Here is a 13,761-nt window from a genome sequence, read left to right on the forward strand (position 1 = left end):
TGCGCCCAACAACCCGGGAGGACCACCTCAAGGACGACTGGTTGCGTTTCGGGGCGGTTCCAGGGAAACGAGGAAACCTTTCGTCCTGCAAACGTGTGAAGGCAACCAAGCCGCCTTTCCGACGGCGATACGTCGCGTTTGGGGACGTCGTTTGGGAAACAATGATGCCTTTCGCCCCCGCAAAAATGTGTAGGCGATTAAGCGAGCGTACAAGGCCCGAAGCGACTGCTTTCCCACGGGAAGAAAATTCGTCCCGTATTGTGCCCAAGGATGCACTGGCGAGCCGGGGACTCCGAACATATTTAGCGCCGTGCCGGCCCATAGTTAAGGTAGACGGTCCCACTCAACGCGCTGTCGTTCTGCTCATAGTCTTCGGCCTCTCAGCAGACCGGCGAGAACTACCGTCAGCAAGGCGCACCTGCGTGATGAAGTGTTGTGTGCCAGGATGCCCTAACCGAACAGAAAATCGGCGTGATGGTCTGTCCTTCCATAGGTAAGCACAATGAACGTTTTTTTTTTCTTTAATTTGTAAAAACGGAACTGCAATATTCGCTAGTGACTATATATGTATACGTGCTCGTGTGAATGAATTCACTGATGAAACAGTGAGATGTCCGAAAAAGAAGTGCATTATGATGTAAAACTTAAGCAAACAATAAATTTGCCCTCGATAGATGATAACACGAGAAAGGGAAATAGAAGTGTTCGTTCTGTGCTATATATATATAAGTGCAAACAATTCAGTCGCACTGCTCTTTAACATGTTCAGTTGAAATGTTGGTGCAGATCGAGTAATGATCATTGACACTGAAATTGTGCACTAGGTTTCCAAGGCAGCGTGACCTGAGAGAAGAGTGGGCCCTAGCAGTGTGCCGCTCACCTGCGTGGGCACCATCACATTGGAGCGTTGTTTGCTCGGAGCACTTCAGCGACGGTGATTTTGCGAACTGTACCAAAGGCCACGGTCACTTGATGGCTAATGCAGTACCATCGCTCGCGGGCCCCACCAAGGTTTGTGTTGCACGTGACACTACATGTCTGCTCAATACTAAGTTTCTATGTCTTGGTTCGGTTCGGTAAAACTTTATTCATAAAATTTTTAAAGGGTACGCTAGACGGCTGCAGGAGCCCGTAGATCCCGGCGCGATCTGCTCAGCCCGCTGGATGGGCCTCACGCAAGAAGTTTAGATTTATTTTATCTCTAACATTACTTGCAAATAAAATTAATTGAAATTGAAACTCATTTACATGATAAAGGGATTCAAGTCATGCACTTACAATCAATTTTATGACTCTTTCGGTTTTCTAGAAAGTTTATTAGTCTAATTTTCATATTTACTTATTTTATTACTGTGGCTAGAGGCATTTCAAAATATGGTAAAATATAATACCAGGAATATCGCTGATTGATCGCATCTTCATATTTATAAGGAATTGCGCAAACTTTTTCCAAACTTCCATTGTATTCCAAATTGCCCCCCCATGCTAGGTCATTAAAAACTCTCATTTAAAAAAAAGTACTGCCTTAAAGCTTTCTAGATAGGTTGCAACAAAGCATACTATAGAATGCTCTATATGCCGTGTTTTTACTTGGGCCTCCACACTGTGTAATCAATGGTGCAATACAAGTCGGCAATTTTTTTCAAACTTTGTCATAAATTCCACAAGTGTTAAAATTACTTTCAGGAGAAATAAATGTTTATCAGCTAGCATACACTAGCTCCTAAAAAGCCCACAAAGTGGAAATATTTATTGTCAAACAATTGCATTTCCTGCTATAAAGAATATTCACTGAATTTTGTATGTATTTCTTGTAGCTGAAAACAATTAAAATTGCAATAGAACTATAATTAATTTAAGAAACCAGAAAAGATTAGTCTTCAACATTAACTTTTGCAATAGTTAATAACTAGAGAATATTCTGCACGTAGCAACTCTGCTTGTGTGTGTAAAGTTCAATCATGCCATGAATTTTTTTTTCATAAAGAAATCTCTCAAGCTTGTACTTCCCATGTTGAGGTTAAATACAGTTTTTTCCAGAAGATATGGTGTTGTTCAACAAATTTTAAACAGTCAAATGACAGTTGAGATGAAGTTACGCAGTTGTACTTTAAATTACGGGGATGAACATTATTTTAATTCTTTAATTAGTACCCTGAAGGCCTGGAGGCATTACAGAGGGGGCATTACATTACATTATGTGTGTGTTACAACTATGTCTATGTTTTATTTTGTGTGTGTGTGTGTATGAAACAATGCACTTCAAAGTTACTACAGCTTCATTTTCTCCGAGAGTCAAGTAGTTGTATGTGTACTTTACAAGCACACTTAGATTGAACATAGTTTTCTGCACAAGGGGATGTGGTGTGTAGGGTCTGCCTGCGCAGATCATGCGAGGTCTTTTGCATGACTCTGCAAAGGTTGTTTGAATTCATTCCACACCAAATGTTATTGTTGGATCTTAAAAGTATATGGTGAGTTATTCTTTAACTGCAGATGCTTGCAAAGGACGATGCTACAGCAATGAGGCAACCTTCAAGTGCACCAGCTTCATCCACGGGAATATCACAGCATCAAGATGAGCCAGTAAGTTGATGCACAGCTGTATGCAGCCATAATGCATGTTTTCAGTTTGATCATGCCTTTTTCATGACTGAGGTAGATGTCCCCCACCATTCCTGAAGTGAAGTATGCTTTTCTTATTATTCAGGCAGGTCTCTCTGAAGTGACAATAGCCATGGACATCTCCGAGGGCTTGTCAGATGTGCTAGCAGAGGGTGCTGCTACAACTGCTAGCTCGTCCTTCGCTGATTCAGACATTGCTGATGAGCCTTCCGAAATCCAACATGTCCTGGTATGTTTGATTGTGGTAATGACCACAGGGCTTGCTTTTTTCATGCGCATGCCTTGGTTCATTCATGCTGTGCTCTGCTTTCAATAATCTGGTGTTTCCCTGTAATATATATTTTGGATTTCACCTTTAAAGTAATTATTGCAGTTTAAAAAAATGCATGAGAGTTTGTCACACAGTTTTTTGTAAGATGTTTTCGACCGATTTTCAGATATCTAATAGTAATGCTCTGAATGAATAGAAAGATAGAACTGATTAACCTATCATCAGCTACATTACAGCCCTTTTTTGACACAGGTGACAAGCATACTGCACGAGTTGTGTGTTCAAATTTTGTTGTAAACACTGGCAAAAGCAAGTGCTAATGAGTGAAAGCCATATATGCTACATCATAACCTCGATTTAGTCGATCTAGGATAAGTACAAGATAAGGAAAATAAAACAACCTGAAGCAAAGCAAGATGAAAAACTGTTTTTTGGCATAAGGAAAACATTGGCATAAGGAAAACACTCCTGTGAATTATACTTCACCTCTCATTACACGCATAAGTAACACCCTTGCTAGACTCGAACATTTACTACTATAGTAAACTTAATAACATACAAACTGTGCTGGTAAGCTTGATCAACATCATTTTTTGGGACATCAGATAAGGAATACAGTACATAGCCACAGCTACTGATCTCCCTAACAATGTCCTGCTTGGTGGTCATTATTGTGCTTAATTTTTAAATCAATCCAATGGTCTCTCTATTAGTCCTAGGCTTTAGCTTCAACTGTGCATCTGGTATTTTGTTTGCACAGTCAGCAATTTCAAGCTATGTTGCAGTAAACAGTCTTCATCATTGCACTTGATGTATTTTGTCCAGTCTCCCAGTCGAAGGCCTACCAGCACGCTCGAGGGTGATGCTTCTGCTGTGCTGCCTATGCACAACCCAGCGACACCTCGAACAGCAAGGCATACTATGGTAAGGATAATACTCGACCACTGCAATTTTTACACGCTTGTTTCCTTAGCTAACTTCAAGTGAAGTAGCATTTATTTTCATGGCATAATATATAAATATCACTGAATGAAGCATAACAAATGTCACTCAGTGAACTGCACGTGGACACTAACATTTATGATCATGGCAACCATGTAATTAAAAGCTGAAACATATTCATATTTGCCCACAGCAGTGTGAGTTTCCTCAGGGTTTGCAATTGGTGATGAATAATCTCCTTACAATTTCTCTTTTCCATTCAAATGACACAATGAACTAGAAGACCAACAGGTTTTTTTACAATTTTCTATGCTCTTTATTTGTTCGATCAGTCATGAGGAGCCGTGATACAGGCAGACAAAACTGGTCTTTTTTGTAGAATGAGATCAGTATATTTTGCCCATTCAAACTAAAAGGTTGCTGTGAAGCATCCCACATTCAACTATGCTACATTGGCCTCTTCTGTGTTAGTTGTTTCGTACTTTTACCTTTCCTGCCTGGGCCTAGATGGGCCTGCAGAATTTTGCAAATAAATAAATAAACAAACAAACAAAATTAAGTAGCACTAGCAAGCTCGTGTGGATGGCAGTTTTATGCCCTCAAAGTTTTAAGTTCACAAAGTGTAAATGGAAATTGTCGTGAGCCAGGTAATGACCTAAAATTTAGCATTATATTCTTCATGGCTTGCATAAGAATGTATGCCACAACAATTAAGTACCTTGTTCTGGGTACATGATTTGTGTCACGTTGGTTGCTCATGGACCTGTTTTCTGTGCGTGCGATATTTTGCAGCCACAGCAAGCAGAAGACACACCTGAAAAGGCCTTTCTGAGGCACGAAGTGAGGCGTTACTCGCAACTGCAAACTGCGACCAAGAAAAAGATCAAGACTCTGCAGCAATCCCGTCGCCGGCTTTTACATAAGGTTGCTCATCTTCAAGATGTCATTCAAGATTTGTCTGAGAATCGCATTCTAGGAAATGAGGATGTTGCCACGCTGCAGAGTCTTGGTGGGGCAAAAAAAGACTTGCTCATGCGTCAACTGACACGTAAGTCTGGTGCAGCAGTGTCACCCACTTATTCGCCAGAGCTCAGGGCATTTGCACTGACGTTGCATTTTTATTCACCTAGAGCATACCGATATGTACGAGCTACTTTTGACACATGCCTTCCGCATCCAAAGACTCTGTGCAAATGGTACCAATCCATTGATGGGGCTGCTGGGTTTTCAAAAGAGGCACTGACTGCATTGGCTATGAAGGTAGAGCAAAATTCACAAAACGGCCACTCCACGTTATGCAATCTGGTTGTGGATGAGATGGCCATTCGGAGACATGTGGAGTGGGATGGAAAGAGGTTCCATGGATATGTTGACATGGGCATTGATGTCAATGATGACAGCTTTCCAGTTGCCAAAGATGCATTTGTTTTAATGCTTGTTGCAATCAATGGCAGATGGAAGCTGCCGATTGGCTACTTTCTAGTGGATGGCCTTGGTGGTGAGCAGAGGCGCAATTTGGTGCTGCAAGCTGCTGGCTTCGCTCACGAAAAAGGTGCACACATTGTGAGTTTGACATGCGATGGCGCTGCAGCAAGTTTGTCAATGCTGCGCAGCCTTGGCTGCAAGATGGACCTGACTGAGCTGGATGCTTCTTTTCCGCATCCAGTGACAAAAAAGCCTGTCTTTGCCATGTTGGATCCCTGTCACATGTTGAAGCTGCTGCGGAACACCCTGTGTGATAAAAAGGCTATTGTTGATACGAACAAACAGTTCATATTGTGGAAACACATTGATGAGCTGCATGAAATTCAGTACACAGAAGGCCTACATTTGGCAAACAAACTTAGACAGGCACATGTTAATTGGAAAAACCAGCCCATGAAAGTCTCATTGGCGGCTCAAACGTTTAGTCAATCGGTAGCAGATGCTCTTGGTGAATGCAGAGCTCGTAAAATCCCAAAATTTTCAAATTCCTTGCCAACAGAAAAGTTTATTAGACATGTCAACAACGCATTTGACATTTTAAATTCAAGGCATCCAAGGCAAGAAGGTTGGAAAAGGCCACTGTGTCCTGAAAATGTGACTCGTGTCACTGAGTATGTCGAAGAACTGAAGGCCTACTTTTGCTCACTTAGGGAATCTGCAGCTTGTAAACTAATGATAGAGACCAACCGAAAGACAGGCTTCATTGGCTTTGTGGTCTGCTTAGACAATGCCATTCGTCTATACAACCACTTGGTTACAGAAAATGGCCTATTGGCATATCTTCCGACCTCCAAGCTCAGCCAGGACCACCTTGAGCTATTTTTTGCTGCAATAAGATCGTTTGGGCGCTGCAATGACAACCCAACAGCAAAGCAGTTTGCAGCAGCATTCAAGCGTCTGATAGTTCACAATGAGGTCAAGGACATTGATGGTGGAAATTGCTTGCCATTAGAACACATCGAGATTCTCTTTGTAAGCTCCTCTGAAAAACCATCCTCCATCGATGTAATTAACTTCACTGCCCCTCAGAGAAGCCCTGCAGCCAGTGAACCAGTCACGGAAGCAATTTTACAAGATCATGACTACTCTGCCGACCCAGGCAGGGTGTCTGAGCTTGGAGATGCAATTGTTGCGCACATAGCCGGGTTTGTAGTTCGCAGCTTACTGCTTCACCTCCAGTGCGATCAGTGTGCTTCTGCACTAAAGGTGTCAACTCCTCCATCCATGCCTGCATATTCCCTGATTCGTCGAAAAACGAGAGGTGGACTGATCTACGCTTCAAATGATGTTCTGAACATTTGCAGACAATGTGAGAAAGAGCTGCGTAGGGCTCTGGTGTGCTCGCCACTACCATCCCAAAGGCTTGCAGCTAAAGTTGCAATGGCCACTATGACAACCTTTGTCGGCAAGGACTTCTTTAAAGTGTTAGATCAGCACATGCTCGAAAATCACCCGCTTGAATGCCACTCATCCATCTTGTGAGGGCAATCATAGATAAGTACCTAGATGTGAGACTGCGCTACGTTGCCAAGATGACAACGGAACGTCTCCATCAGGAAAAAATTAGGCAAAAGCACACAAAGCTGACGCAGTTCAAGGGCCAATAAATGTAGAAAATCTTGTAAATTTTGTACTATCATTGGCTTATTATTTACAACTACTCGAAATTTTTACATCAAAGCGCATGGCCTACATGTTGTTTTAAGGGCTTCGCAGGCAAACACCACACAGTGGTTATCAATCATGTTGTATATATTGGAGGGCTAGGGGTAAATCGGACCACTTGAGCTGTTGGATTTGGCAGGTGAACAGTACACTGGACTTTTTTAATGTTGCCACAACAATGTGTGGCCGCTAAGGTGAGGATAGTGCCTGCAACCTTGTGCAGAGGAGCAGGATCCCTTTTGCTTGATTATATTCTTTTTGTTTAATCATCCACTGTTTAGGACCGACTGGTCTTGGTGATATCATAGGCAGGGCACTGCTTAGATCACTGAGAGCGCAAAAAGGCATACTATTGAATTAGAATGGTTGCATTATTGTGAACATGACAGCATAGTTCCACAAGCGCTGTGCCACCATGGCAGTCAATTGACGTGGTGAACCAAGCTGGTGCCTTGTGTAGAGAAATACAAACCTCGCATTCATGTTGGTCATTTGCTTTGGCTGCACACTGACAAGCATAGTTAGGGTGCATGAACCTTTCTAACCTGTCATTGGCAAGTAGCACTGTGGGTAGAATACACCTGACTCATGCAATAAGTTAAAATTCCAAGACAATACATGGGCTCTAAGAGATGCCATAGCGGCGGGCTCTGGATTAATTTTGACTGCCTGGAGGTTCCTCGGCATGTATCTAAACTCACGTACACAACCGCATTTGCATTCTGCACTCACAGAAATGCAACTACATCTGGGAATCAGACCCGCAACTTTGCCCTCATGAAGCACTATTGCCACTGAGCCACCATGGCTTGTATTATTTAGCTGCTGTGACTCGCAGTACAGGAAAAACTGCTACACAAGTTTCCTCAGGGTTAAATTATGGTCGTGATGGCTCACACAATTCCTTTATCTATCAACTTCGGCAGTCCCACCAGGTTTTGTGTTAAGGAGGAGGAATAAACTTTGCTTGTAGAACCAGCACTTTATGATGACCGGCCCTAAGCCTCCCATGAGGGGACGTCGAGGGCTTGCCTCGCCGCCACCTCACGGGCGTGCTGGGTCGCCCGATTTGGTCGTCGAGGGCGGAGCTCCGCAGAGCCTCACGCAGCCTCGATGAGAGGGTCGCGGTGTTAATATGTGTGTACTGTGCTGGGCACTCCCACAGCATATGCGGAAGCATAGCCGGGTGAGTGCCACAGCACCGGCAGTTGGGGGTACTGTAAACTTCAGGGAATATAAGGTGGAGGCGGGCGGGTGAAGGGTACGTATTTGTTTGTAGTAGACGCAGGGCGGGCTCTGGATTAATTTTGACTGCCTGGAGGTTCCTCGGCATGTATCTTAACTCCAGTACACAACCGCATTTGCATTCTGCGCTCACAGGAATGCAACTACATCTGAGAATCAGACCCGCACCTTTGCACTCGTGAAGCCAGCGCTTCACGAGTGCAAACCACGAACCTTCCCCCCACCTCACCCCAAGTTCTGTGTTAAGGCATTTGTTTTTTAGTGACTTTGTAAAGCGCATATATTGTTCAAGAGCGTTGTATGCAGACATCAAACTTTTTTTAGGGGAGAAATATGATGCCTTATTGTAAATTGCGCAAGTACATGCTTGTTGTCTTGCTGAATGCTGTAGCTTGAATCACCTGCATGCGAATTCTGCTTAAACAATTGTTCTGTTCAGCACCAAGCTAAACAGTATGGACAATGACGGTAGGTTAGCTGGCCTACCTTTCACTAGAGCAAACTGTGCGATGACATGGGCATGCTATGAATGCTCTCAATGCATTAGCGTGAGCTAAGTATACTCTTGAGGATGGACAAATGTATTTTTCAAAGTTTGATCCTGTATGCCTTTTACCTGACCTTTGTGGAAATTTGCCTCCGTCACCTGGAATACCGTTGGTTTTACTACTTCCAAAATAATTGAATGTGCTCACTTTGTTTACTTGCTTTACAGTAGCCTTTTATGAGGCCAGATTCACTGCAACCACGAACATTTGGTGTATACCACTCAATGGGTGTTTTAAATACCGTGAAATATTCATTCATTTGAGGTTCACAATGTAATAGAGCCGTCGCCTCTTAATTTTGTGGTGTGTTGACTCAGCTTCGACGGTGCTGATTTTTTTGTAGATATGTGATAAAACATAAGATTTGTTGTACATTTTACTTGCAGCAAAATGCATTGTATTTCAATGTTGACGTACTTAGTTTGTGGGTCTGACCTCGCATCAATTTTTTCATCTTTGACTTTGTGGACTACCACTCTTATTTTTTTTATTTCTGAATATGTATTGCCTATTTTTCTGACATGCACCATCACCAAACCCTTTAAATATTTGTGAGTACATCGCAGATATAAATATTGTACAATTATAACCCTGTAGCGAAGATGTTGCATACAAGGCATTTGTCAGCTAAACTGCAGCAGTGACATTCAAGGAAAGCTGATCCCATTGAAGAGTTTTATTAAAGGTACCAATACTATGTGTGATATAGTTTACTTTGTATAACATTATTGTATACAAATGTCCTGTTGCATACAAGTATGCTGACTTATACTGATACCATTGAGCAGTGGCACAATAAGTTTTCCTACTTGCTGTTCATTATCTTTTGTGCATACTCTGCAATGTACTTCATTTGTATTATGAATGTGAAATACATATATTATATTATAAATTTGTGTGAAATCTTCTGGCTTCTATAGGTGCAATAAACTTGAATAAAGAATGAAACAATTACTGTTGTCATAAAAATGTGCTTTCAGAGTACAAGCACACCAGCAACACAATGAATCCCACAAGTGCAAATGAATGCTGCCATTTCTCTCTTGCCGCTATAGGTATTCAGTTTTTCATGCCATTTCACACTAGCAGAGAGAAGGGTACCCCTGGCAGTGTTTGACTCTCGGACATAATTCTGCTGTGAAGCTATACTCACATTCGAAAACAGCTGAATAAACTCTAGATAATGCACAAATTCCGTCATGTGCTTTACTACATACGATAGTGGATCCCCGAGGCGCGTCGATCAACATCGTCGTCGCACCATACAATCGTAGAAAATAGTGCACGCAAATATGAATAACGGCGACGACCTTCGGCGTTTAGAATGCAAGGCTAATGCTATTTATTTTTCTCAATACAAAAGACGCACAGCAGAGCTAGGTTTCTTGTTGCATTTTCGCTTAGTGGAGTAAGCGAAAATCCGCCAAAAAGCGTCCTTCAATACATCTCGTTTTTGCTAGGTGCAAGACAGCGGGACAAAAATTAGCACGATAATACGCACCGCAGTTTAAGGTGCACAACAGCTGATTTGACGAAACTTGAGTACGAGGGAAAAATAGACGACACTCGGGCGTGTGGACGGGTTTCGATCCGCGAGCGCTGCAACTCCACTAACCGCGGTGGTAAGCGCAAGTGACGTCTTGAAAATCTTCTGTCTTCATGAGTCAGGCGCCCCAGTCTTGCTCCACGTTTCAAGGCATCGCATTTGAAGCGAAGAACGACGCGCGCAGTAGCAGAAAACCACCACCCGATACGGGCCTCCAAGCCTGTGACGGCAGGCGCCACTAAAAGTTACCACGTACCAAACAATCACGAATGTTCTGGCAACCTTGTGGGCCTTTTCCGCCCCATAAGGCACCGCGCACGGGACCCTGAGAGAGGGAGGGGTGGCTTCAGAGGAGGTTGGCTTGCCGAGGCTAGCGGAATCACGTGACGCTCCCTCCTAGTATTTTTTACCTCCATGGGCTCAGCAGACTGCTGTGCAGAGAGCATTACAAGCCGCAGCTCGCCGTCGACGCCAGGCGGTCAGTTCAGATCGTTCTCTTCAAAACGAGGCGAGCAGACTGCCGCGAAGACCCTGTTGTGCGACGTGCCCAAATTGGAGCTAGGCTTGAGCCGCTCCACCAGCTTACGCTGTGACTGTGCTGCGTGTGCCGCGCAGGCGTGACTTTTTTTCTCGTCTCGATGCTCCCTAGACGCCTGCTTACAGTTTTCTATAGTTTTCTTTATTTCCTTGATTCACCACTTAGATGGTTTCCTCTTTCCAATCCAAAAATAATTTTTCTGTGTCTGCTGCATTACGTTTACAGTTCCTTATATTCTCAAACTGCTGTAAGAAAACACTCAATTTCTTCTCAATATTTTTTGGGATCTCTGTTTTTTGCAGCTCAATTATTTTTCGGAATTTTGATGCTATTGGTTTGTGTTCTGCGTTAGTATCTCTCCCAAACTTTAATGTGAAACGTCTATGATCGCTACCCAGGCTATTTTTTTGTTTTTTCATCTGTTATCATTTGGTCTGGTTGTTCGTAGACCATTTCTGAGACTAAGCCGTAGTCGATACTTGACGCCTGTTTCTGCATTGCTATGTTACCTGTCCATGATACTTATTCTGCCTGTTAACTACTATAAGGTTCTGTTCATCACGCAGATCCAGCACTAGAGAACCGTCGCAATCAGTATATCCGTCTAAATCGTCCATGTGCGTGTTCATATCGCTCACTAATATCACCTGGGCCGATTTCTTTAACTTTAATATCGCTTCTAATGCCAATATCTCCTTTGCCTTGTGGATCGGGTTCATCTTGCTTTCGGGCCATCCAATTGGAATTTACTTCGTGCTAATCACTTGCTCTATGCCATTAGTCAGCAGTGCTTTCTCTTTGGACCGAGGTTTTTGATTAGCTGTATTGTGATTTCATCAGGTGCTGCTGCCTTGTTATTTGGGACATTTTTTGCTGCCTTTTTTCCAAAAAAACTCTCGGGGTTCTCTGTTGTTGCTGGATTTGTTGTCTGAACTTCTCTTTTTTTCGTGCCCACGTTATCTCAAATAACGTCTGTGATGTACCGCAGCACATCGCCTCCTTCGTAGATGTTACCATCTTCATCCTTTATAGCCGTTTGAGAGTTTTTAGTTGGAGGTTCGGAGACTTTTATATGGTTTCAGAATCTTTTATGGGAAGCCTTGGTCTCTTTTGCGAATATTGTGCTCCCAACGTGCTCCATAACATCTAACAGTTCTTCTGTGGCTTGCTTTATTTTCTTCTTCCACCGCTTACGTGGCTTCCTCTTTCCAATCCAATAATTTTTTTCCCGTGTGACTTATTTCCTACTGCATAACGTCTACCATTTCCTTATATTCCCAGATTGTTGTTAGAAAAGTCCTCATTTCCCAGACTTTAATGTTAAACGTCTATGATAACTACCCAGAGTATTTTTCCATTTTCGTCTATGTTCATGTGGTCTAATTGTTCGTAGACAATTTCAGAGACTAAGGCGTAACTAGTTAACACATAATTGACTGTTCCCGTATTGCCACGTTATCTGTCCATGACACTTATTCTCCCTGTTAACTACTAAAAGGTTCTGTTCATCACACAGACCCAGCACTACAGAGCTGTTGTAACCAGTATATCTGTCTAAATTGCCCTATGCACATTCATATTTCCCACTAAATCACCTGGCCCCATTTCTTGAACTCATTAATATCGATTCTAATGCAATGAACCAATTCCTTATTTTTTTTCTCTTCCATAAAAAACATGTCCCTAGGTAAGCTACTTCCAGCCATGTCTTTTTGTCTTGGCATCTGCCGCTAATCTATAAATGCTCCTGCATGTTCTTTTACCCTTCATGTCTCTTTTGCCACTTCAGACATCGCCTAATTAGTATGCCTACGCCTCCACCTTTCCTTGACCCGTTCATTCTGTTGCACCCTTCCCATACAAGATTGTCAATAACAGACGGCTGCTCAAAATCTTGTAGATGCGCTTCGTTCAAAGCGTACACGCTAATCGCTTCGTTATTCAGCTGTGTTTTAATTTCCAGGAATTTCTGCTGCTTGCGACTACCCTGCATGTGTATGTAACAAATTTTACCTTCTCTATTCAAACCCTTTGTTTATTCTTTCATACACACTTTGTGGTCTCGTTGTGCCGTTTGCTGGTGTGTCGCTACATTCAATACTGATTGACTGGGGCTCGCCTAAAAAAGCTACAGCCCGCGCCGCGAATCGACGTCCAACCATTGTTGCTACACTTCCGCTAAAATGTATACCGTCACGAACAAAAGCGCCTTCGCGGCCTGCTCGGTGCACTTCTCGGTTGATGTCAATGACAGTAAAATTCATTGCTTTGGCTAGCGTCCAAATTTCCCTGTTTGCAGCAAGGACAGCCCTTTCAATTGCAAAACTCTGCCCTTCAAACTCTGGCACCATGCACACCGCGATTTGCACTTCCTTGAAACTTTCCAAGGTCGGTGACCCCTGTAGCTATTTGCCCCCTTGTCCGTCAAGCATCCGCCCATTATCACCACTACGTTCCTCTCCTCCATTGTGTCACATATGCGTTCCTTCGCTTTTGCTATCACCTCTTTAATCTGTTTTCCCGGAAGTGTGGTAACCTGGCCTCGTTCGCCTGCACCTACCATCTCTGTTATCGCCGGTTCTACATTGCGCATGTTGGAATCCCCAACAAAGACAAGTTTGTCAAAGCATAGATAGTGTAAAAGCCTAGCGCCACCACGCGGAGAAAACGCACATCGCCAGAACCGGGCGACTCAGTGAGAGGGCAAGCCATCTGACAAAATCGAGTGAAAGGAGGCACTATGCATGCTCTTTCAATTTCATTTGCACACGTAGCCGTACCAGAGTTCTCTAATATCTATTTTTCTACTGAAGCTATGAGGCCAATGACCGAACACAGATCGCTGCCAAGTACTCAACAGCACGCATTGGTCGCTCCCCACATTTTTCAGAACCAC

General features: G+C 43.2%; 1 protein-coding gene across 1 annotated transcript; it reads left to right on the forward strand.

Moving 5' to 3' along the window:
- Positions 1–8,386, forward strand: LOC125945760 (uncharacterized). The gene is made up of 6 exons (XM_049668039.1): positions 1–493; positions 2,497–2,586; positions 2,711–2,854; positions 3,722–3,820; positions 4,631–5,098; positions 8,369–8,386. Exons 2-6 carry the CDS (start codon positions 2,497–2,499, stop codon positions 8,384–8,386), a joined length of 819 nt encoding a protein of 272 aa, XP_049523996.1. The 5' UTR covers positions 1–493.
- The last annotated feature ends 5,375 nt before the right edge of the window (positions 8,387–13,761 follow it).

The sequence above is a fragment of the Dermacentor silvarum genome, chromosome 5 (assembly GCF_013339745.2).
Source record: "Dermacentor silvarum isolate Dsil-2018 chromosome 5, BIME_Dsil_1.4, whole genome shotgun sequence".
In the NCBI taxonomy this organism is placed as follows: domain Eukaryota; kingdom Metazoa; phylum Arthropoda; class Arachnida; order Ixodida; family Ixodidae; genus Dermacentor; species Dermacentor silvarum.